Here is a 26556-nt window from a genome sequence, read left to right as displayed (position 1 = left end):
AGTTAACCTAATTAACCTAGTTAAGCCTTTAAATGTCACTTTAAAAAATATATTAAAGATCAAAATAAGAAAAATATCTAGTCAAAAATTATTTACTATCATCATGGTAAAGATAAAATAAACCCATTATTAGAAATGAGTTATTAAAACTATTATGTTTAGAAATGTGTTGAAAAAAATCTTCTTTCCGTTAAACAGAAATTGGAGAAAAAAAAAAATAAAATAAGCGGTCTAATAATTCAGGGGATGGGGCTAATAATTCTGACTTCAACTGTATGTATATAATAGAAGTCAGAATTATTAGCCTCTTTATTATAAGCCAACACCCCCGCCCCCCCTTATTTTTCCCCAATTTCTCTTTAACAGAGAGATTTTTTTCAACACATTTAAAGGGACTAGATATTTTTCAAGACACTTCTATACAGCTTAAAGTGACATTTAAAGGCTTAACTAGGTTAATTTGGCAGGTACGGGTATTTAGGCAAGTTATTGTATAACAATAGTTTGTTCTGTAGACTATCGAAAAAAATAGCTTAAAGGGGCTAATAATTTTGACTATAAATGTTTTTTAAAAATTTAAAAACTGCTTTTATCCTAGCCAAAATAAAACATAAAACTTTTACCAGAACAAAAAATACTATCAGACATACTGTGTCCTGTGTACCGTGTCCTTGATCCTATACATAAACTGTTGCAACATTGGAAAGTCCACAACATTCTAAAAAAGAGGAATAAAGTTTGTCATACTAGAAAACACACATCAAGAGCATAACGTCAAGGAATAGTTCCTCAAAATGAAAATGTACCCACTATTCACTTACCCTTTGAGTGATTGCTAAACTTTTCTTTTTCAGTTGAACATAAAAGAAGATTCTGAATGAAATAAATAGTCAGTTTCTAACATTTTAAAAGCATCTTCTTTGTGTTCAACAGAAGAAAGAAACTCATACAGTTTTGTGAAAAGTGAAGCTTGAATACAGGACGACAGAATCTTCAGTTTTGGGTGAACTATCCTATTAAGGAGCAGGTGCCTAATCAAGTGTCCAGTTAGAACATACCTGATTTGTACTTGTCAGCGTGTAGGCCTTGAATGATGGTAAGGTGTCAAGAGAGTCATGTATACAGAGGCAGGTCTGGGATCAGCTGATAGCTGTGTGACACTGGTGGGAATGTGCAGAGACTCTGCTGACCTCAGAAACACACAAAAGTCTTCTTGTTTTCATTAAACTTGTTCTTCATCCTTCATTAAATCTAAGTCGTCATCATAGCCATGTGGAGTGAAAGAAAAACAACCCCAAGTGATGTGGTGTGAACTTTACACTCATTTAAAAGGACAGTTCAGTACAATGATTTGAGCATCCTTTTTGTGTTTGATGGGAAGAAATTGACTTTATTTTTCATTCATACACTAATTTCCTTTTCAGCTTAGTCCCTTTAATCCGGGATCGCCACAGTGGAATGAACCACCAACTTATCCAGCACTTTTTACACAGCGAATGCCCTTCCAGCTGCAACCCATCTCTGGGAAACATCTATTCACACTCATACACTACAGACAATTTTAGCCTATAATTCACCTGTAACGTATGTCTTTGGACTGCGGGGGAAACCCGAGCACCCGGAGGAAACCCACGCGAACGCAGGAAGAACGTGCAAACTCCACACAGAAACTCCAACTGACCCAGCCGAGGCTCAAATCAGCAACCTTCACCTACTTCGCGCCACCGACTTTATTTTTACTTTCTTTTATTTGTGCCACATAAAAATTTGGGTTGTTTCTAATTGGCTGAATATTTATATAATGTCAGTTTAATTGTGGTAATTATGCTTGCGTAAACACTTGTTTGTCCGCTTTCCGTTCTCTGAGAGCAATACTCAGTAATGTCAATGTGTGTACTGTGCAATTAGATTATATTGTGTTGATTGAAGCATCAATGTGTTCCAGTAGATATTTTACAGAACTTCGTTCATATCACTGGAGCAGATGATTCATAATGAGACGGCTGCCCCCTGCTGTAGTGCCTGACACATTGCATGCATCTTCCTCTTCAAAACTGGACCATACAACATAGGATATGAATGTAAGGGATATGCTTACCAAAAGACCTCTTTAGAATGACTAAATATGTTCATCTGGAGCTGTTTTATCTGAAATAAACTGTTAAACAGTAAGTAATATGTTTTATTATTATTTACTAAAGAAAAAATGGTATACATTAGCAGCAAATAATTCCCAGAGATTGCGGCTGGAAGGGCATCAGCTGCGTAAAAATTTGCTGGATAAGTTGGCAGTTCATTCCGCTGTGGCGACCCCGGATAAATAAAGGGACTAAGCTGACAAGAAAATGAATGAATGAATGAATAGCAGCAAATAAATTAGCAAACAGTTTATTAAAATAAATAGCTATTATAAGGAAATAGAATATCATTTTTTTCTTAAAGGTATAACTTAAACCTTTTGATTAAAGAGCAACGATTGAATCTGTCATTTAGATTTTATTTGATTACATTACAGGTGTCCCTTTAAAAGTGCACACGTCCAGCACTATAATAAAAGCATTTGATTGCTTTCCTTATGCTCATTTAGGACAAAATTAATGTTTAAAAAAACCCCAACAAAATCATCTTTAGATGTTATTTTTATTATTAATTATGTGTGTATACATACGTCTGTTCAAACACGCATCCAAAACCCAGACTTTTGCTTGGCTTCAATCATGTGTACAGAATCCGTTTGGGAAACAGCGTCTGTTTATCACTAATGGAGCACGGCTGACAGTCACGCACCGCTTTATGACTGTTTTGAGGATTGCATATGAGGGGTGACAAGGTTTGATTCGGATCAAAACCAAGATTGGATTACGTGATCTCCAATTATGTAATCCGTTTTTTTTTTCTTTTTTCTTTTGAACAACCCGTTTAAAAGATTTGATCCAATCCGTTATCCAAAATCCTAGTAGATTACTTTTGAAAAATCCGGCCCATATGTTTATAAGTAGGGTAAACACACTACCTGTGCATACACCCAATAAATGTAACTAATTACTTGATGGAAACTGGTTTAATTAACAGAATATAATTTGTTTATTTAATTCTTAGGGTAGCTTTTTTTTGTGTTTGTTTGTTTGTTTGTTTTATTACAATTTTAGAACATACAAGGGCAATAACAACATTATATTGACATCCAAACAAATACAATATAGGAAGAAAATACAAAAATCTATTACAAATTTAATTTTTCAAAAAACTACATTTAAAGCTTTAAAATGATTAACAGTTCTTTTTGCTTTGGCATTTTTTTCTTTTATTGTGTTTAGGTAATGGCCGATTTCTATTTTAAAGTGAGTAAAATTAGCTTTTTTCACTGTCTATTTACATTTATGAATTTAAAAAATGTCCATACATAATGAGCAAATTAACAATATGCCAAATTTTGAAGTTGACTGCATTCTAAAAAAAAAAAAAAAAAAAAAACACATATACTTCTTTGAATTCCAATGCAGTATTCGCACTCTGCTTAACCAAAAAAGAAAACATCACACCAAATTAATTGTGTATAAATACAATCATAAAATAAATGAACAATATTTTCTTCTTTATCGTTACAGAAAGCACATTTTAAAATCAACATCTTTACAAAATTTTGCAATTACCTGTTTTACAGGATAAATAGAATGAACAATTTTAAATGATTCCTCTCTAATTTTATTTGTTATACAAAAACGCCTGGAAATCTTAAAAGTCTCGTTCCAGCAATCTGGCAAATCATTCTAAGATAATTATTATCACATTTTTTCTTTTATATTTATACCTTCCAATTTAAGACTAAACTCAATTTGTATTTTGAACTACATAATTTTCTAATACTTATACTTCTAATATTTTCTAATAATATTTTAATTTCTAAGGGAATGCCATTAATTACCATCGTATACTCTTTAACATGTATATAAAGGGAACATTTTTTTCTAGAAACTCTAAATAGGTAAGCACATGACCATTACTATTTAAAAGTTGTGAAACCAGCAAAATGTTATTTTTAAACCAATTAATAAAAAAAGAGATTACTTCGGTGTGTAATATATGTATTATTCCAAATTAAACATTTATGAGGGGAACAATTGTGCTTGTATATAATCATCCATGAAAACAAAACCTGTTTGTGAAAATTAGAAAGTTTTATGGGAAGCTTACGATTATTAACATTGCGATTAAGAAGAAATTCAATGCCACCTACTTTAAAAAAAAAAACATTACGAATGTAATACCATAGTTTTTTTAACTAATACATTTTGTATCCACTTAATTTTAAATTTAGTGTTCGATATTTCAAAGTCAAGTACGTTTAGTCCACGTTGATTAAATGGATTACAACATGTTTGTTTATTTGTTTTGTTCTCTCTTATTTCATGGCATAGATATGTATATATCTATGATTTGATGGGAGGTATTTGACGCAAACACACACTCCAGTACAGTAGGTGGCGGTAGTGCACTGTTTTGTTGTATTCCGACCGCCATTAAAATAACAAGAAGAAGGGGATGTGATTTTCTCTCACGCTGGTTGAAAAGAAGTGAGTAGAGGTGTTCCAGATCTTTCTGATTAAATACTTTGATATCGTGTGATTAGGTAGAGATGTTTGAAAAAAATCTAGTTATATTTGCACAGAGATGCTGCATGAAGACTAGGAATAAGATTATAAAGAAACTGATAAGTTGACTATCTACGACGCCTCGTTAATAGTTTATGAGTAGACGACCGAGTTCTTTGAGCTACAACATATTAAAATATAATTAATTCATAGTTTGAGTGAGTTAAAATGTTAATGTAATGTTAATCTGTTTGAGACATCCATATGTGTAAAATGTGAAAAACAAAAACGCCGTGTTGAGTTTGTTATGCATCGTGAGCGTGTTGCTAAGACAACCTGAGAATTCAGGATAACGTTAGTCTGTAAAACGATATCGTTATTTTATTAAGTTAGTAAACTTTGTGGTGTTTTATGTTCTGAAACTATTATCGTTTTTGTTTTCTTGATATTCATAGTTATTGTTTTGTTTTGTTTATTTACCTTTTGTTGCTGCTGTTGATTGTGTGGTGCCATCTTTGATATGGAGTCCTCTGCTTTACAGACTGTAGTCTCATATTTCTGGATCTCATTAAATCTCCAGCATTCACAGATTGAGGTAAGTTGGTTTCATATTCACATGTTTGTTTAGTGATAGGGCCCCTATGGTTTTTATCGTGCTACTTTGAATATTCGGTCAGTAATAGCATGCAAGTATGACTTCAAAACAACATTAGCAATATTTAAGTCACTGAACAATTTAACTGTGGACAATCTAACTGTTAACTGTGAACAATGTTGTACTTTGATACTCATTGGCTGCTAATATGATTTCTCTATGTAGAATGTGCAACGGATGCTTTTTTGAAAATATAATATTAAGGATAAAGTCTGAATGTTGTGAATATAAAACCAACCTTACCTCATTTATTCACAGGTAGTGAGGAAAGGTGAGACACTCTAACTTCTCAGCAAGTGCTACTGAGTGATATTTACGCTACTATTACCGATTTGGACCATAAGAAAGTAAGTAGCAAAATCTGTGTTTTGTGTTTGGAGAAAATAATTGAGGCCAAGAGACAAACTATAGCAGGGATGTGCTAACTTGGTCCTGGAGGGCCGGTGTCTTGCTGAATTTAGCTCCAACACACCTGCCTGGAAGTTTCTAGTATTTCTAGTAAGAGCTTGATTAGCTGGTTCAGGTGTGTTTGATTAGGGTTGGAGTTAACTTTTCCAGGACACTGGCCCTAGGTAAAGCTGCGGTCACACTGGACTTTTTTCCCCATAGACTTTCATTCATACCCACGCGAATGCGTCAGACCAGAAACGCAATGTCATACGTTAGGTTTCGCAGGTCGCTGCGGTGCAGTTCAAGTTCTTGGTAAACTCTGACCTGCGAAGAAATCGCATCACTTGTCTGCGCGAGACCAATCGAGCATCTCAGCATAACCTCTCTGGACAGAAATTTAAAACATGGAGCAATCGCTCTTTTTTTTTTTTTGTCTAATAATCTTATTTAATGCTGTCCCTTTTAGCATCGCTGTACTACAGAATTTCGCAAGCTCAAACTCTAGTGTGACCGCAGCTTAATGCTGTGTTTACACCAGACGCGGAACGCGTGGATAAAATCGTACTATTAGTGCGTACATAGCCGCGTGAACATTTGAGTTTACTCGCTTCATTCGCGCATCAAATTTGCTTCAGAACAGATGTGGATTTGCGTGATGGGCAGCTCTTCTGTCTGCCCGGTGACTCTAGCTTCATTGCTAAATGGCTAACATGGATTTTATTAAGAAAATAATAGTGTTTATGTGCTTTAAAATTGGATGAAAAACAGCGTCGATGAGTTTAGGGTCAAGTCTGAGTCCACTAGATCCTTTCAGAGGTGCTTCCAGCTCTGTAAGCTCATAAACTCTTTCAGAAACCTAACCTGGATGATGGAGGCTTTCAGCATTGCTTTTGACTGAGCCGAGCCCAGTTTGATGAACTGTTGTCGGTGTCGGCTGGAGGATTTTCCACGGGACACCAACAACGGGTGATACGCAATCTACTAATTGGTTGACGCGGAGTGAATGTCCGCTTAAGTTCAGATTTTTAAACTCAAGCGTTTCGTGGGAAATGCACAGCAAACGTGCAAAACCCTCAATTCGCGCCCTGCCGTTCGCACGTACCACGGCGTGGGATGGCTATTCGCGTGTTTGCTTTGACTTAAAGGGCCGTGAAACCCCCTTGTTTCAGCAGGGTGTTTTCACACCTCTACTTTGGAAAAAGTCAGAAAAGTGGGCGTGTCCAGCTCTGTTTAGGGGGGAGTGTCGGAGGAACTAAAGTGGGAGGGTGTGGGAGTGTCTATTTGGGCACGCGCGAGTTTCAGTCAAAATACACACAGGAGAAAGAGATTGTGTTTAACCTGTCTATTTGGGCGCGCTGAGTTTCAGAGTCAAAAAACACACACACACACACACACACAAACACGGGAGAAAGTGATGGTGTTTACATGGACATCTGTAGTCGAATTATTTGCCAAATTATTAAATGGTGGACTTTAACTGCAGTTTGGCTCTTTCAATTAGGGAATTCGTTCATGCCCCTCGCGACAAACGAGATATTTGATTCGAGGAACTACTCTAAGCGTGTATTTTTCATGCAGTGTTTGATATCGCACAGCGAATGAGAGAAAAAAAACCCTCAGCATTTCCTGGAAACTTAGATGCACACAGCAGGTAGCATCAGAAAGCCGCGTGTGTTATTCCGGTCACAAAATGCGGTGAAAACCCTACACGAGGTTAAAGTTTGGTTGTGGTGCTAACATGTTTACACTCGATGCAATAGTTAACTTAGTTCAATACGAACAAACTGAATAAACAAAGAGCACTGGTCGCTCACTTACCAAATCTGTAGAGACAAGACACACTCTGGCACAGACGCCCAGTCTGCACGCTGGAATACAACGCTATTATGTCATGACCGTGACGCAGCTTCAAAAATTTGTTTCAAACCGGAAAAGTACGAAAATCCAAAAGTACGAATTTGCTTGAAATAACGCAAAAACAACCAATTTACACTTTTTAGTGAAATATAGGTGTCCTAATAGTGTTTTTAGCAGTGTGGGACACATATACGACTGTCAACAGCTCAAAAAATGTTTTGGTGTTTCGTGACCCTTTAACACGTAAATTACTCGCGCTTGACGCTCCTTCCGCGTCTGGTGTGAACACAGCATAAGACTGTCACACACATATGGCAGTCACGCATTTGCTCTGGGCGGGGGAAGTTTAAATAATACATATTTCATATTGCAGTCTCTTGCAATTTTGGCTAATCACAACGTTTCAAATTGTGATGGGATTAATCGCACAGCCCTAACTGTAGCAGTACCTTTTTGTTGTATTCTGCACAACAATGTGGTTCTTTTACTGATTAAGTTCATTTGTTTATTATAGAACCACGCATACGTTCAAGAGTCATAAATCAGCAGCATAATAATTCCCCAACATGCACTAAAGACTGAGGCTTGGAGGATTCATCGCACAACAAAGGACCTCAGACTGCTGCTCAAAGACCAGCTGTATTTGTGTCCTGGAACAAGACAGTTCCACTTGTAAGAGCACCGTGTGAAGATTTGATTAGTGGAGTAATAGCACAGTTTTGCTTAAAATATTCCAACACACAGCATTATGGGTGACACATCAGAGTTCACAAGAGGACAAATTGTTGGTGCACGTCTCTCTGGTGCATCTGTGACCAAGGCAGCAGATCTTTGTGGTGTATCAAGAGCCACAGTATCCAGAGTAACATCAGCATACATCCAAGAAGGACGAACCACATCCAACAGGAATAACTGTGGAAGTAAGAGGAAGCTGTCTGAAAGGGATGTCCGCGTGCTAACCCGGATTGTATCTAAAAACCATGTAACCACAGCTGCCCAATTCACAGCAGAGTTAAATGTGCACCTCAAATCTCCGGTTTCCACCAAAACTGTTCGGCGGGAGCTCCACAGGGTCAATATATATGGGCAGTTTCCTATAGCCAAACCTTTGGTTGACTCATGCGAATGCCAACCGTCCGTTTCAGTGAAGCCAGGAGAGAAAATCTTAGGCTGTGGACAATGTGAAACATGTATTGCTCAGGATTCTGATACAGAAAGTACTTGAATCTCAGACTCATTGATTCCTGGAAGGCATAGGAAGAACTTGAAAACACACATAGGTCCTTAAAAGTGCTTCAAATAAATGTGAAAATAAACTTGTTTCAAAAATGCTACTGTGTTGCTGTCAACAACAGAATGAAAGTGCTGACGTACGTGTGTGTAGTTATATTTGTTGCGCAGCCTAATCGTTTAATAACCCAGGATATCCCCTGGACATATGTGGCCACATTATGGCTCCGAGTTGATCACAACCACAATCAATGCTTGTATGACCGTTCACAGCAATTATGGTGTTATAGTTTGCTACATATTTTGCATAAAAGCAAGCAAGAAAGCAAAGAATTGGTTGAATGCGTTGAAGGTAATTGTTCTTTATATTCATGAGATTTCATATGTAACGCCTTTTAAGATGTAGCTATTGGGGGTTTTAATATATAGAGAATTATGGTGAGGGGTCCACCTCTGATATCTCTTACCTGGTCATTTGCAACCATCAAAACATGAAAACTGGTGATGAGGTTTTTTTTTTAACTAGTATATATAATAGTTGGCTAATAGTGTTAAACGGGTACAGTTTTAGGTCAAGAGCAAAACCCAAATTTAAACTTCACTGACACTATATATTGGTTTCATTTACATTTTGTATCTGTACAGAAATTGATATGCCATGTCATTTTGGCAAAGATGAATAAGTGAATAAGCACGAGGTGGAATAAATGCTGGGTATCTGCACACTAGGGAGTGAATGGAATACAAAAGCAGACAAATAAGCAAGAGAGACATCACACAGTAAAATAGTCTCAATAAAACTGGGAAAAGGTCAGGGAAGGAGGTATTAGAAAATACAAAAATCATGTATGAATCAGTAAATGTTCAAAATATGAACAGACAAGAAAAAAAATGTAATGGCAAGATTGAAAGTGGATCACTCGTAGTGTAAAAAAATGTTGGGTTCCACACAATCGAGTTTTTACAAATTTAACTGGATTAAATTAAACAGTTATCCCTTAAAACAACTCAAGCATTTTGTTGTTTCAGCTCATTTTAAATAAGTAGTTTAAACAAACGGCAAACATTTCTGAGTGTAAGACTAAATAATACCTTGTATAGAAAAGGAACAATGAAAGTTCGCATGAGTCACCTTTGGTTGGTCCATGCCAGTGCCAAACATCTGTTTCAATGGTGCCAGGGGAGAAAGGCCTAATCCAAAATCTACCCCTTAGCCCAGGGGTGTCCAAACTCGGTCCTGGAAGGACAGTGTCCTGGAAACTTTAGCTCCAGCCCTAATTAAACACACCTGAACCAGCTAATCAAGCTATTACTACATATACAAGAAACTTCCTGGTAGATGTGTTGGAGCTAAACTCAGCAGAACACCGGCCCTCCAGGACCGAGTTTGGACACCCCTGCCCTGCCTTAGCCCTTCCCCTTCATGGCTTTCTATAATTCATAATAACTCCTGTATAGCAGTCCCACAACATGCTTTTCCATCTGTCACTCAATGACACTTGATTCCCGTCAGAGAGGTCTAGTAGCTGGCAATGACTGCTATAATGTTAATGTTGTTTTCATGGGTTTAGATGAATATGCATGTAAGTGCACTGTATAGTTACAATCTTATTGCCACATGAAATCTTTATGATAACATGATTTATGTCTTTAGTAATTTCCTGAAGATAAACACCAAAAAAAAAAAAGAACACAACTGAAATAACTACAGCAGTCTCCATCGTCTATTTCATATGAAGAGATCGAGAGACATAATGACTTGTGCAGGTGTTGTAATGCTGTCCCAATTCTTTGGGGTACATTTTGGAACCCTTCACACTCTGTTTCAAGGGCTAAGGGTACAAAAATGCTAATGGTAAATATGTTATGGTTTGTGGTTTAAACATGTTTGACTGCAGTTTGTAGGCAAGATGTACACCACAGAGAAGTACAACTACAACAACTTTTGTTCTATTTCACGCTTGATGATACTTACTGGGGCATATCAACAATGAAATAATTGTTTTTTGTGCAGTTCTTTGCACAACAGCATATAAAGTATGTCTTAGGACGGATTTGAAATCGAATACATTTTTCTCACTGTCTACCGCCATATGCACAACTTTTACAGTTTGGACAGTAACACACCTTGTACGGTGTTGAAAAGTTCTCAAGGTTGAGTCTTGTAAAGCACAGGTCCACAATACCAATAAAAGAAAGGTAAAACCATGTGGCCACAGTGCGCTTTTTTCTTAGGTTTCCTTTTGTAAACACAGAAGCGTTTTTGTCAGTGTTTTGCTGGGTGATCGCTTTCAGGTGGACATGTATATGAAATGTACTCCAAGTAATGTATCTTACATTTGTTATAATTACGGCTGCAACTAACGGTTATTTTAATAATTGATTAATCTGTTGATTATGTTTTCGATTATTTGATGAATTTGATAAAAAAAAAGAAAAACATTCATTTACAACTGTTCCATCAAAAAAGCTCATCCCTGAGCTGTTGTACTACTACCTATAATAATAAAAATAATGAAATAAAAACAAAGTAGTTTTGTCCTGTTTTCAATCAATCGGTCTAAAAGGGTTGAACTTATTTTCTGAATGAGGTGTGAATGAGGTGTGTATTCTTTATAGGTGTGTTTTGAGAATAAACCAATCAGTCTCATCTCCCATTCCCTTTAAGAGCCAGTTGCGTCTCGCCATAAGTGCATTTGCTATTTACATGATGACTTTGTAAGTGGAAAAACTGAGTGTTTCACTAGCAAGAAAACAGTTAAACAGAGCATCTGCAGCGCCAGAATGAGAGATAAGGCATCTCACAATCTACTTTCACTCTCTTGGATAGGGAAACCTTGTACGCACAGACATCAATTAGCCTGTAAATAATTAATTTCGTTTGTTAAGCGCAAAGATTTGTTCCAAAACTATTTCTAAATTCAGTTCTATTTTCCAGCAAATGAAAAAATGAACAATAATAACGAAGTGTGTTCAAAAACAGTTATATCCAAATACACATGCTGTGCCCCAAATGGTCTGAAACCTGACAGGTGGGCAAATCTAAGCTTGTTTTTTTATAAAGTAAAATATAAATATGGATATAATAAATAATACTGCTAATAATAATAACATCATACAAAAGCAAATTGTTCTGAATAAACTGAAAAAGCCTCCCGAGATGAAGAAGGTAAGGCAGTGGTTTTTAAATTCATGTAGGCTAGAAAATAATGTTTTGTAATATTTTAATCCTTTAAATTTATATCCTATATATATCCTTAATATTTTAATTCAGAACACCTGCTTTTTTAGACCAGATCAGTGATGGGCGCACATATGAGCGCAAATGCATTTGCTATATAAACAGCGTGGTGCTACACCTCAAAACAACTCTTGGGTCACGTCTTGCGCCACATTGCGCCGGGTGTATGGTAGTGCCCATAATCTCAAACAGAATTTTTACCAGTTCACACAAACATGTAAGTAATCGTGATCTATAACATGAGATGGTCGTTGCTACGTTTACTTGCAGCTGCCCGCATCCCTCATTCATAAAAAGCAGAACACGCAGGATTGAGCACCTAATTCACCAGTTACTCCACAAATACATGCAAGTAAGTGGCTTGTGAACTTGGAGTAGATTCAACTTTAGTTACTTTCACTATGTGTAATGTGTATCTGAAACAAATAAAACACAATTATATTTGAATAGATTATTAGACTCTTGTTTGTTTTACAAACTTTTAGAAATGTTTTCTTTTACTAGTACTTGTGTGTATTTACATGTTTAAAACATAAATTAAGCATTAGGCGGTCAAAACGCTGCATAATTGTGATAAAATGACACGTCTTTCTCAGCGGGAAAGCACAGAAGCACTTTTTTCGATGGTCCCTTACTGAGTGCTCTGCTCAGCACGAGCTCTTTCTGCCTCAGCACCAGACACCGCTCCAAAGCTCTAAAGGTAAACGTGCTAACGATAACTTGTCATGCTTGTTAAGCTGGATAACAAGTAAAAAATAAGCACTTCAAAACGGAACAAAAGTAGGACCCTGTTGTTGAACTCCCTTCCTCCTCATCCCTGTCTATGAGGTGCTAAACTCTGTATCAGTGCACGAAAGAGACCATGTTCACTTCTTGCTCAACTAAAGTGTTTTATTAATAATCAAACGTCCCTGTGTCGCGCGACAACGAAACGATTATGAAATTCGTTGCCAACCCTTTTAGTAATCGATTTTTATTGATTCATTGTTGCAGCCCTAGTTATAATGTAGACAGCGCCCTCTAGTGGATTTGACATCTGAAATGTGCAACAAATCTGGTGCAATGTATTTTACAAAAATGCAGGCTGAATCACACATATAAAGTAAGCCTGTGCTGGAAAAAAGTTATTAAAATAGAATAAAGAACCATGCTGTGCTTTTAATCAAGCATCCCTTTTATTACCGGTCTCCTGTTTTACAAAAAAAAAAAATAATAACAGTGTTAATGAAATTAGCATGAATATAGATTGTGATGAAAACAGACGAGGAGGATGCCTTTGTCTGAGCAGCATTTGAAACAATTGCTTGCTATGGCATTTAGCGTAGACTCAACCCGCATATCACAAACATCCCCCAGGAAAACAGTCACTAAATTCGGCATCATTAGTCAGGAAAAGCATTTATTGGTTTAAACGGATCTCTGGCATGTGCCTCTGAGTTTAGGGTTTCAAAGCAAGAGCTGAAAACGCATAAGTGAGCGTCAGTAGATCCTAACAGTTATATTATTATCATTTAAAACAACACAAATATCCTCAATGTTCTTTATACGAAAGGATAAAAACCTCTCTGGTCAAAGAGAGCTAACAGAACAAAAAGCAGTAGTATTCAAAGTATCGGGACTGAAAAAGCGTGGAACGAAACAGGAGCGAGTCTAACCGTGTCGTCTAGCGGATGCCTTTGTCTACTGAAAAGGAGGAATGCCACGAGGAAGGATCCGGATTCACTGAGTTCACGCTTTTATAGTCAGGGTTGGACAGCAGGTTTGGAGTGTGTCTGGACTGGTTTAACTGGAGACCAGCTGGTTGAGCAGGTGTAGTAAACAGGGCTGAAATCTGATGTTTTTTCTGGTATGAAGTCTTGTGGCTTTATCAGAGCGCACTGTCGTGTTTTTCATTACAGTTTATAGTTGGAGTATAATTTATCCCCATCATCCTGAAACAGAAAGAGTAAAACAGCTGATTAGTAATTGATTTATAAATGTGTAATAATAGTTATGTATTTATTTTTATATGCTTTATTCAAGATTTCACACTTAGATAATGCTTGACGATGTTAGCAGGTTTGGCATGCTTTCCCAGGAGAGAACACTGAGCTTGGAGATAGATGAGCCCAAGGTTCCCGCCTGGTCAATGAGCATTTGGAGGAATATGAGAGCAGCTATTTCTTGAGAGCCCCCCAGTTTGTTTCAACTACACTTTGGTTAATAGAGTATTTCTCTGAGGATCGATATAGTATGTATGCCAGGGGTCACCAATCTCGGTCCTGGTGGGCCGGTGTTACTGCAGGGTTTAGTTCCAACTTGCCTCAACACACCAGCCTGAATGCTTCAAGTATATCTAGTAAGACCTTGATTAGCTTCTTCAGGTGTGTTTGATTAGGGTTAGAGCTAAAATCTGCAGGACACCGGCCCTCCAGGAACAAGTTTGGTGACCACTGATGTATGCGTGGGATTATTATTACAATTCGCTTATGTCACGTTTTTTGACTGTGGGAGGAAACCAGTGTACCCGGGAAAAACCCACATAAACACGGGGAGAACATGCAAACTTCACGCAGAGTGTGCCGACTGGCTCAATTAGAACTTAAACCATTGGCCCTCCCGCTGAGAGGCAGCCATGTCATCTAATCTTAGAATTGAGAAGGAGAAAAGGGAAGGATAGAGGGGGGCTTTTCCAAAACGAAGATAGGGAATGAAGTTTAGGAAGGATATTTATTGTAATTTTGGAATGATCCGATAGGCTAGCTAATGATTAGTGATAAGACCAGCTGTAGTCGATCCTCACGTGCTCCTCTCAAAATTCACGTGCTCCTCTCAAAATTAGTTTGTGGAACTTCACTTAGTGAAATAATTTGTGAGGCACAAACTAGAAAAGAGTTTAAAACAATTTATAATAGGGAGGAACAGAATTGTTGGCTGTCAAAAATTTTATTTTTAGTTTTCGGTTTGTTACTACACTGATTAAGGCAGACAAGCAAGAGCGCGTCAAGTAGCTTACACATGAAGTTCAAAATAGCTTGATATTCTGCTCATATACACATATAACTAATGGTCAAAACAAAGTCTGCTCAATTAATACGCTGACAGGCATTTCTATGTAGTATATTTGTTCCTGCTGCATACAGTTGTGCTACGGTGCTGTCATGGGAACGTTGAATAATGCCTCCAGATTCAGTATAAAATCTGTATAATTTAAGTAACATTTTCAATTCTTTGAATTTAAAAATTCATTTATTTTATTTTCAGCTATTTTCAGTTATTCAATTAAAAAATACATTTTATTAAATATTAAAACAATAAACAATTATAACAATGCATTTTTAGTTTTGGGTTTTAAACAACTGAATCTAAAATTTTTGGTTTTGGCCCAGAAATTTAATTTCAGTGCATCCCTAGTTTTAATATAAAAGATGTGTAATTTAAAGGCATCATTACCCTCAAAAATGTAACAATTTGTCATCAATTTAATTGTCTCAAGCTTACAAGAAGTAGGTGACAAATTTTTTTCATTATAGAAATAAACCTGCTCCTCTCTAATTCATAAAATACAATACAATAAAAGTCAACAGCTACTGAGATTATGAGAGTCTAAATAAAAACAAAAGAATAAAAGACACACAGGCAAATCAAAATCAGTAAACGTCTCTCTTGGCATTATATTAAGATTTTAAGAAAATGGTTTGTGCAACAAATAACCAATTTGTTGAACTGTTTGCAAAACTTAAGCTGAGGCTGTGGATTAAACATAATATTATAAGTAATGTTCAGTTCTGAGTGATAGTTTCAATTCACACAAGCTCAGGTATTCGGTTTGTTTTGCCTATATGTCTTTTTTGACTCAATGTACCAGTAGCCAATAACTCAGTATAAGGCCATGTCCACACGTACACTAGGATTTTTAATAAACAAGAGTTTTCCCTGCCTTCATTTAAAGTCCACATGAAAATGCAAAAATGCAATGTGATGTCAGATTCACCTTTATTGACAACTCTGTACCTCTCACATGGTCGCACGCTGAAGCTAAGCAGGGCTGCGCCCAGTCAGTACCTGGATGGGAGACCACATGGGAAAGCTAGGTTGCTGCTGGGAGTGGTGTTAGTGAGACCAGCAGGGGCGCTCAACCTGAGCCGTCTTTTGGATGAGACATTAGACTGAGGTCATGACTCTATGTGGTTGTTAAAAATTCCAGGATGTCCTTCAAAAATGTGAAGGGTTTTAACCCCGGCATCCTAGCCAAATTTGCCCACTGGCCTCTGTCTCTCATGGACCCATATCATAACTGACTTCATTACTCTCCACTAATCAGCTGGTGTGTGGTGTGTGTGGTTTGGCGCAATATGGCTACCGTCGTGTCATCCAGGTGGATGAGGAGATTCCCCTAAAAATGTGTAAAGCAATTTGAGTGTTCAGAAAAGCACTATATACACATGTAAGGAAAGAAATTATTTACACAGGGCTTCAGCGTCAAAACTTTGACGGAGGGCGTGTCTGAATCTTGGTGCTGATGCGATTATCATAGCGGCATCAGCCTATGAAATTAGGCCGCAATAGGCTACTGTCCGAGTTGGGGTATTTGCATAAAGCAATCTGATTGGCTGATGCTTCCGTTGGTGCTGGAAAAGTTGAGCAATTTCAAAATCCTCAGGGAGCAACGCTGCTGAGAACACCGCCATTGGATCCACTATTAAGTTCGGCAAAGCTTGACAGCACCCTTTCAAAGTGAATGGGAAGCGTTGAAGCTAATGCCCAGTGTGAATCAGGAGTGATTCATTTTAAGGGCATGCAGAACCAACAGGTAGCATGAATAACGCTCTTATGCAGGTTTCACACCAAATGGAGAATTAAGTATTTTTACAAGTAAATTGCATACAAGTCAATGCAAACAGAGGTGGACCCCATGGTGCAAAAGTTTGTGCTGTGTTTGTCGCGAACGTGCATAATTAGCCTCTTTCATTTCTTCCACGTTTGGTGAGTCAATGTTGGCCAATCAGAAATAATAAAAAAAAACATTAAAAATGCTGATGTCATGAGCCATCAACTTCAGGCCCCGTTTTCAAACTAAAACGCATAAGTTTTGCTACGGTTACGCCATCCGTCCACACTACGCCGGAATTTTTGAGCGCCGAAAACAGAGCGTTTTGGAAACACTGAAGAGGCCGTTTGATTCTAAAATGCGGCTGCTCCGTCTCAGTGTGAATGGGGGAAAACGGAGACATCTGAAAACAGAGGTGGGGCTGCCGACATTTGCCTCTCTGATTGGGGCTTTTCCTCAATATCAAGTAGCCTACACAGTCAAAGTTCTGCATCCTCTTCTTGTAAGTTCAGACTTAGCAAGTTTGATACAGAAAAGAGACTCCCGGGTAATATCGGGTAAATCTTTAAAGGGAACGATGTACTGTATAACCTTACTCACATCACACTGGCTAAATTGTTTCACTTTCTTAACAATAAAATAAAAACATAAGGAACTGCTATTTTCATTTTGATATTAGCAACTTGTTGAGGCGTTGTGCTGCATATATGAACGTCATCTTCACTGTATGTGTATTTATAACAAAACGGAGCCTAACATTACAGCCTCCATTCATTTTCATTGAAATTATGAAATATACCTCGTCTCTTTTGCTGAATATCAGTTTTAATAATTGATAATGGCCATTATAAAAGTATACGTACAATAAGTTTATACATTATAGGAAATAAAGGCAAGCAATTACTCAATATACAGAATGTATGTGTTTACATTAATTATTATTAATTTATCTTTGTGCTCAGCCAAAACACGTTACCCGAGAACAAGTAATAGATTCAAAAGACCAAAGTCAGGGAATATGTTGTTAGGCATAGACAATAAGATGAATTAAATATCACGTTTTACAAATATAGTGAGATTCGATCCAGCGGGAGATCCTTGATGAACACTCTGATCTGGTTAGATGGGCTGCAGCGCATGCCAGAGAGTGTGTGTGGTCACGTGATGTGCATTTTTAGAATTTTGGTGTAGACGGAGAGCAGTTCAGAAACTTTGGGTGAAACGCTAGTGTGGACGCGAATCGTTTTCATTCTAAAAGGCACTAGTGTAAACAGGGTCTCAGTTGTAGTGTTCACACTGTACCCAGTTTCTGAAAATCTTCACCCTGGCCAGAGTTTTCAGAAAGTTTTGATTTCAGTCACCTTATTTTCAAAAAGTGTAGTTTTGAAAATACCCGTGTTTGTGTGGACAGGGCCTACCAAATCACTCAGGTTCATGGTTTCAGCTTAAAATACTGAAAACAAAGTCTCTAACAATCTTGGCTGAATTGAGCGAATTTTAGATTATGAGGACTATATGCTTGAATTGTTCAAACCCATCCCGTTATTTACAAAAAAAAAAACAACATTTAAAACAAACACATAATAAAATCCTACCCTTTCATGTCCCTTGGTAAGCTGTCTATTAACAGACTGAAGTAGTTCCTGAAGTTCCTGTACTGTCTGATTCAACCCTGCAGTCATCTTCTCCTTACGGTCAATCTCCTCCTGAAAACATGTCAAAAAGATCGCACAAGATCAACGGATACAAGATATAGGGGTTATCTTAGTCCTCATAAAGCAATACTAATCCATTAACATTTAACAATCTACAAAGTCTCAACATTACAGAAGAGTACACTGTTTTGTAATTATATATATTTTTTAAAATATAAAACCTAAAAGGGTTCTCACCATCTGTGTGAGTCCGCTGGTCTCTATCAGGTCTGCTTGGCCGGCTTGTTTTACAATTTCTTCCTGAATCAATTCCAGGGACTGCTGGGCCTGACCAAGACACACAACATACAATGAGGGACTTACTTAATAATAAACAAGCTTGCTTCTTTACCTCTTGAAGACCAACAGAAGGATCCTCCTGAATCTAAAGGTTTACCTTATAAAGATCTCCAGCCACTTTCTGTCGCTCGCTCTCCTCCGTCTCCAGCTTACACAACGTCTCTGTCAGCTGAGTCTTTAGCTGAATTACAACAGAAAAAGTAAAAAAAGTAAAAAATCCCTTCATTGGGAAGTCAATAATGCAGCTCTTAAAGAAACAGTTCACCTAAAAGTGAAAATCATTGACCTTTTCAAAACCTGCATGATTGACTTGTGGAAGATAAAGAGCAGAATGTCCCAAGCTGTTCTTTTATATATATTAAAATTTGAGCGCGCAGTGAATTGGCGTTAAAGGTTGATAGAGGGCGTCTGAAGCTTCTATCGACTTTCTAACAGCCAATCACAACTCGAAGGACCCACAATTCAGTTTGACAACACTTCACTCAACCTGCTTCTTGGGGTCATGATTCAATGAGATTTTGAAGCCAGTTTTGATCCAAAATATGCTTAGATTTGAAGCCGGATTTGGCGTTTAGTGTTATTTATTTCAAGCTGACTGCAACTGACAGTTAGATCTTGAAGAATAAATATTCCACTGCATCAAAACTCTCACGCATGCATGTTTGTATTAAACTAAAAAGTGCTGTTCATTTCCATTCAATCAGACTTACTGTTTCATTCATTCTTTTGTCATTTAATGTTTAAAGACAATATTCCACATCGCTATTTTGATTACGTGCATAAAAAAATATTAAACTGAAATATAAAACTTCTACAAGTGTTTGGTGTGAGGTGAGCTTCTGCTAAACGAACTGCTTTTATTTCTTAACCTAAATTGCAAAAAAGAGACTGGTTGCAATAGCAAACATGTCGTGTTGTGCAGTAGGATGCCAAATTCAAAAGTCCAAAAATAGAAAACTTAACTTTTACCATACACCACACTGGTTTTAATGCCAACCGCAGACGTCTTTGGCTAAAAGGGAGCTGAATGAAGTGACGACCTAATTAAAAATGCTCGACTCCGCAGTTCTCATTTCATATTAAGTTCACGCTATGCTGATACTATTTTTTGTTTGCACCAATGATTTCAGCAAAAACAGTTACTTATGGTTAATTAAACTGCCGACACTGAATGCTTAGAATAAAACGTGAAAATCCTAAAGTTATTAGGGTAAACTTGGTTTTATATTCACACATTCAATCAACTTGTGACACTCCCTATATTGTTTACCACGGCACTTTGAATATTTGGTCTGAAATAACCTGCAAGTGTGACTTGAAATCAACATTAACACTGTTTATTTGACTGTGAACAATGTTGCACTTTGATAGTCATTGGCTGCTAATATGATTTCGCTTTTTATGAAAAAAAAAAACTTTTATGAAATTATATTATTAAGGAGAAAGTCTGAATGTGGGAATATAAAACCAACTTTCCCTCTATGTTTAAGTTCACATACTCTGCCATAGAGGTGCAGTTCGCTGTCAAAATGCAGTTTTGCTTGTTGATGATTACCCAGACCTTGTATAGCTCTGTCTTTTTTTCCCTTGTCTTTGACTAGGCAGAACCTCGATTTTTAGCACTACATAGTTTTGAATCCAAAAACTTGTAGGTCTTTAACTTCTCTCTTGTAAAAACACTTAGAGCTTCAATGAGATTGTACATTTGGGGCTGGATGTTTGGCCATTTCGTCTTGTCCAATATTCATTAGGAGGGTACTATCACAAATGGACCTGTCAGATGATCGCCGCTCACTTTAACATTAATTTCACTGGATCACTGAGCTCTTCACTGGGTAAAGAGCTGTTATAATACGCTGAAAGCATTATGTAAATAATAAATATCAGTGGTTCTCAAACTGTGGTACACTTACCACTAGCGCAACTTGGGCTTCCTTTTAGTGATACACGGAGGAATTGCTGAATAATAAAAGACTAAAATGAACACACTTTTAAACTTTTGACGTGTATGATAACACTGATGTGATCAGTGTTGACTATTCCCTGAAGCCACGATCACACCAGTCTGTTCCCGGTACCAAAGTCTGCTTGAAAACAACGGTCGGTATATAGCGAACTTTACAGTTCACTTAAGATGTGATCTCATTCGCACCAAATCCCGGAATTGCCACACGTAAGAATTGGTTAAGCACTGTGTTGATTTAATCACTCACTTTTCTGACATACATAGGCCTACTGGCTACTAAACATTAATACTACAACTTGTACACATTTTCTTATTAGTTTTTGATAACAGTGCCCTTTTTAATAAACTTTTAAAAGCACATTCTAATTTAAACATATATATATATATATATATATATATATATATATATATATATATATATAWTTTTTTTTTTTTTTTTTACCTGCAAGCACAGCTAATGTTAAACTTATTTATAATGTTCAAAGTGGCCGACAGTCATACATATTCTTAATAATAGGAATTAACTTGTCTAATTTTTGAGCTGTGCAGAGCTGTAGCTGCTTAATTAGCCCAACTACGTTACTGTATTTCAATGCTAGTTGTTATAGTGGTACTTGGAGAGGCAACTTTTTTCTGAGGTGGTACTTGGTAAAAAAAAGTTTGAGAACCACTGACATATATAATATGTAAATCAATATAACTTATTTCTAAGACAACAACAAACTCTGTACCGCTAGGATGTCATTCCCGCGCTGTAAATGCTAGCGCTCCCGTTTTTTCTGCAACTTCGCGGCGCGTGCATCCTAAATGTTTACAAACATAGTAATTTGCCTATTAGGTGAGAGTTTATGAATATATTTCTTTGTTTATCAGAGCTGCACAGCCTCAAGGTTGAATTCACCGTCACCGAGCAGAAAAGAGCAGCTCAGACACTGTGCAAAACATCTTCCTTCCACAGAAGACAGAAAATGACACATTATTAAATATGCGATGATGACAAACTAATTAATATAGTCAATGTTTAATAATAAAAAACTAAACAAAATAGTCAATATATTAAATAGTCAGTAAGACAAAACTTCAGGCGATTTGGTTACATCTCTCTAAACAGCCTGATCTCACAAGAAAACTAAGTATTTTACATTTTGCCAGTTTAGTGGCTAATTCGTTTGAATTAGTATGTGTTCAGTTGTACGAAATTGTACGATTTTAAAAAGGAGGCATGACACCTCACTCCACCCAACCGTCATTGGGGGATGAGCAAATCATACTAAATTGTACAAATTAGATTGTAAGAATTCATACGAATTAGCCACTAAATCAAAAAGTTACAAATTGTTGTGAGATTGTGTTGCACTAAAAAACAAAAGTTAATTCAAAAGTAAAATGACAAAAGTAGACATTAAATTGTGGATTTTTAAAAAGCAGGTTATGTGCAAATGTCAAAACACAAAGACTGAAGATTTGACACTATAACACACTATAACAACAAAGATTTTACGTAAGAATAAAAACCCATTAATAACACTGCTGTTCAAAAGATTATGATCAATAAAGCTGCTAAATACTAAATTAACAAATAAAAAAGTTTAATTTAATTGTAATGTTTAATGTACTTTTCTATTCTGGTCCAAATCTGTAGACTGAAGTAATGAAAAAAATTCACATGATCCTACTATATTCTACTATATCGATTTGCTGTTAAAAAATTGTTATTATATTTTATCTTATTTACAAATCAGTTAATTTAATCAATGTAACAGCATGTAATAAAATCTTACTGACTGCAAACCTTTGAACAGCAATTTATGTATGTAACAAACAGCAGCTGTGCAGTTAGAAATGCATGTGCTTTTAAGGTTTAAGCAAAAGTAACAGCAAGTCAAACTGTGACAGCAGAGTAAACAGAGTAAGGTATTAGAGGACACCATCCTGGCAAGGTATATCTGTCATCTCTGAAATGTCATATGACTGACTTTTTCCATCAATTTAACAGCTATTTATGATGCTATTTATTTATTACTGAAACCACAAAGTGTCTTTATGGACCCTTTTCACAAGACTATTATGACGCGTTTTGTGTTGTAACGGTTATTGGCATCTTAAATCCTTAAATATTTAGAATTTTAATAAAATGTATGAACATTTATATGTACATATGAATGTATTATATCATCTTTGCATCAAATTAAAAAAAATTAATTAGCGCTTATGTGAGGCGTTTCTAATGCAATGCTATGGTGCTGAGAGTACATTTGACGTTTTTCTCTATTCTGGCTGTCATCATCATTCTGTTTTCCTTTTTCTGAAAGCCTTGATAACACCATCGTGGAGTTTTCCTTTTGTTATTTTATGAAATAGGATTGTAAAAAATATTTTTTCCCCAACTATGATGATTTCTGCTACTGAGAAACTAGGAAATGTGAAAAGGGTCCATTGGGTTCTAACTGGTTCTTTTATAGCACAGGTGTCAAGGCCAGTTCCTGGAGATGTGCAGCTCTGCACAGTTTAGCTCCAACCCTGCTTCAACACACTTACCTGTAGGTTCCAAGCCTATAGGACTTAATTAATTTGATCAGGTGTGTTTAAAAAGGGCTGGGACTAAACTATGCAGAGCTGTGGCCCGCCAGGAACTGGCTTTGACACCTGTGATTTAAAGGCATAGTTTACCCAAAAAATGAAAAGACCAGATGCTCAACCTCAAGTGAGTTTATTTCTACCTCTGAACACACGTGATGATATTTTGAAGTCTACTTGTAGCTACTCAGTGGACAGTAGTAGTATACATTTCAATTATATATATATTTTTCTATGTAAAGGGCTGTTTACACAATTTTTTCACCCAAAAATTGGAAACTTTGTGTTGATTCGAAAACAGTTTTTGAAAATGCTGTTGTTGTTTCCATGTAAACGTCCTTTAAAAATGGTGATGTCATGTGTATACATAATATGCTTGTTGTTGCTAACATTTTACCATAAAGGTGTGAATTTACTTCATATTACGACCAACAAATTCTAAATAAAAACGAATGTCATCACTAGGACTGTCACAATAATCTATCTATTGACTTATTGTGCAATATTTCGAGATGACCTGAATATATATTTACAAATTCACAAATAACGTTAAAGCCATTTTAGTGACATTTACATTCTACATCACAGGTGTCAAAGTTTATAACTGGACATTTACCTAGTAGGACATTTAACAGTATATATAACAGGACGTTTACCTATTTGAAATTAAATTACAGAATCTAAATAACCTTAAGAATGCTAGATTTTTTTTAAGTGTTCATGGCTAACTGCATTATTATGCTGTTATATAATCATTATATAATCAAATGATCTCAAAATGACAATAATATCGCTTGTCGCAACAATTTCTGTGAGAACATAATCAAACAACACCAATTCTGTATCATTACCGGCCAAGTGATCACTTCCCTACAGGTACTGTTTACAATCAAGGTGACGGTGCTAAATACTGGCAAAGGATAATACAGTATTTACAGTAATTTAGTCCGTTTTTGTGGGAGTATGTAAATGAAGATCGTTTTGAAAAACCTTTCAGTTTTTATCTAGTTGTTGTCATGTAAACATAGCACAAGTCAATAGCGATGGGACAATTTAACTAGCAACATTAAACCAATTATCTGCTTTTTCTTTCATCAGATTTTGAACAACTTGAGGCTGAGTAAATGTTCATTTTTCACATGCGCTATCCCTTTAAGAATTCTCACTTACAGCTAAACAAATGTTTGTCATTCAGAAATAACAGATAGTTCCTTGCCATAAACATTCCAGCCTGTTAAAGCGAGTTCCCCCACCCGTGTGAGCTCAAAGGTGAAAGGTGAAAGCTTTTTGAGTTTATCCAGGGGTACGGCTTACCAAATTCAACTCCTCATTCTGTCTCACGGCCTCAGTGTATGAGCCGTCTAGTTTGCTTTGCAACTCGGTCAACAGATCTTTGAGCTGAAATGAAGTTTGAGATGTTTAGGGAGCAAAAACTAGCTGGTGCTATTGGAGAATGGGGTCTGGATTTTAGTCAAGATCTGTGGGATTTCTTGTCATTTCCAACAGGTTCAAAGAATGTCACAATTTGTACTGATGTTCTTCAATGTTCTAGTGAAATGTTCCTCGACACAGAGAAACATGAAAACATACTGCCAGCTAGCATTTCGGAAGTGATATTGCAGAGCTAAATAAATAGCACACAGAAGTATGAACGCTGAGAAGAACACCTCTCTGGCAGTTTGCTTGGGCATTCTGTCTGAATGGGGAAACATCAAATTCTTCAAAACTGCTAGCCAACCTTGCGATTACATTACATATAAGGAATCAGCAATAAAATTAAACAACTGTCTCTTTAGTTTCATTTCTAAACGTTTGAATCAAACAGAAACTCGCATCTGGTCCAAGCCCCTCAGAGTATCGTCAGTATATAGTGATCTATGATTGGCTCCTGTATTAAAAGGTGGACTTTATTCGCCATATAGCGATTGATGATTGGCTCCTTACTAGTGGGAGGGGCTTTATTCACCATATTGACTTTTACACTTTTCCCCATTCAAATCTATACAAGTGACATGTCTTTGGTATTCTATACCAAAGACATGTGGTATATGTCGCAAGGCAGGCGCAAGGCGCAAGGCAGGTGCCGTGGTTCACGCCGATCATTTGAAGCAGAAGTATAAATGAGCCTTAAAAAACAAACAAAAACTCCCCACTCTTACTCTTTAGCATTTAATTCTCTGAGCCCTAAAAGTTCCTTTGTATAATTATCAGTTCTTGTGTGTATTGCGTCTTGTTGAATCGCTGAATGCCTTAATTGCAAATCGTTTTGGACAAAAATGTCTGCTTAATGACTAAATTTTATGTAATATATAAATAAAATGCACAGACAAGCAGAATATACACCATGGAAAATCTCCCATCTTTACACAGAAAGACATTTAATTAAAAACGCCGAAAATAAGTGCATCGAGTTTATACTGTGAGCTCATCTGACTGACTTTGTGCATGTTTAAAAGTAAATCTTTATAAGATCAAGCCAAGATCAAGCCGTATTGAATATTTTAAAGAAAATAAATAAAATACATTAATGCTCTGCTTTTGGACTAAAATACTTATAGCTTATAAAAATATGGAAATGATATGGATGAATAACGTTTAATTCTCATCACACTCCAAAATGACATGCGACAAAGTCTTGTTTTAAGTGAGTTTATGATCTAAACGACAAATATCTGCCAACAGGCTCATAGAGAATCAACCTGGATACCACAGAAGAAATTCCACTACTACTGAAATTAATATAATGATAAAAAAGACCAAAGAAAAACAACAATGTGGCATAATTGCAAGAGTTAGTTATATGAACCCAGAACATTCCATTAAGACAGATGAATCCTCAGTCCAGACAATAAAAGCTCTCCATAAAGTGTATTTGGAAGATAATGAGAAGTACATCATAAATTCCCTCATACCATTCTGATATAGTCTGGACTGAGCGCAGCCAAGTAGACGGCAAACCTCAGAGCTATAAAGAGATTTTAGTTGAGCAGCTGATATCAGACATGTTAGACATTCAAAAACGACAAGCAACAGACTAAAACAAGAGACTGAGAAACAGAAGTGAGCAAGCAATACGGCTCTGTGTGTTCATGCTTTTACCTCTCTCACTTCCGAGACGTAGGTGGCACTCTCACGCTCCGCTCGCTCCAGCTCAGACTCCAGCTGCTGCTTGTCTCTCCTTAGCTGTGACATACACATTGTAAAGTTGTGTTCAAAGGTATGTTCTTTGACTCAGCTCGTTTGC

The 26556-nt window shown here is 36.6% G+C and overlaps 1 protein-coding gene and 2 long non-coding RNA genes across 12 annotated transcripts in view; 1 reads left to right on the top strand and 2 right to left on the bottom strand.

Annotated features, from left to right (window-relative positions):
• Window positions 1–4532: 4532 nt before the first annotated feature.
• On the top strand, window positions 4533–11139 carry LOC100535512 (uncharacterized). Of its 2 annotated transcripts, none has more exons than XR_117875.7 (5): window positions 4533–4574; window positions 5134–5187; window positions 5506–5594; window positions 8009–9799; window positions 10111–11139. It is a non-coding gene; the product is annotated as an uncharacterized lncRNA (long non-coding RNA). The 2 variants fall into 2 exon arrangements; XR_002455968.3 differs by having other exon boundaries at window positions 5119–5187; window positions 10111–10420.
• LOC141378412 (uncharacterized) lies at window positions 6057–11225 on the bottom strand. Its single transcript, XR_012392989.1, has 2 exons — window positions 10120–11225; window positions 6057–9933 (listed from the first exon to the last, which is right to left on the bottom strand). It is a non-coding gene; the product is annotated as an uncharacterized lncRNA (long non-coding RNA).
• A 1893-nt stretch (window positions 11226–13118) lies between these two features.
• Window positions 13119–26556, bottom strand: part of ktn1 (kinectin 1) — a 75773-nt gene continuing 62335 nt past the window's right edge. For 5 of the 9 annotated variants that reach the window (XR_012392640.1, NM_001309329.1, XM_005158886.3 and 2 more), the window contains 6 exons: window positions 26412–26495; window positions 24627–24710; window positions 18867–18950; window positions 18668–18757; window positions 18371–18481; window positions 13119–13896 (listed from right to left, as the gene is read on the bottom strand). Coding sequence is in view for 8 of the 9 variants with exons in the window: in NM_001309329.1 (NP_001296258.1) it covers window positions 13858–13896; window positions 18371–18481; window positions 18668–18757; window positions 18867–18950; window positions 24627–24710; window positions 26412–26495 (492 nt within the window). In the remaining variant the exon portion in view is untranslated. The remainder of the gene's footprint in view (window positions 13897–18370; window positions 18482–18667; window positions 18758–18866; window positions 18951–24626; window positions 24711–26411; window positions 26496–26556) is intronic. The other 4 variants (NM_200081.2, XM_005158887.4, XM_073926997.1 and 1 more) reach the window with 1 other exon arrangement.

Source organism: Danio rerio, chromosome 17, assembly GCF_049306965.1.
Source record: "Danio rerio strain Tuebingen ecotype United States chromosome 17, GRCz12tu, whole genome shotgun sequence".
Taxonomy (NCBI): domain Eukaryota; kingdom Metazoa; phylum Chordata; class Actinopteri; order Cypriniformes; family Danionidae; genus Danio; species Danio rerio.
Note: the sequence above shows the minus strand (reverse complement) of the source record. Positions and strands in the feature narration are given on the sequence as shown.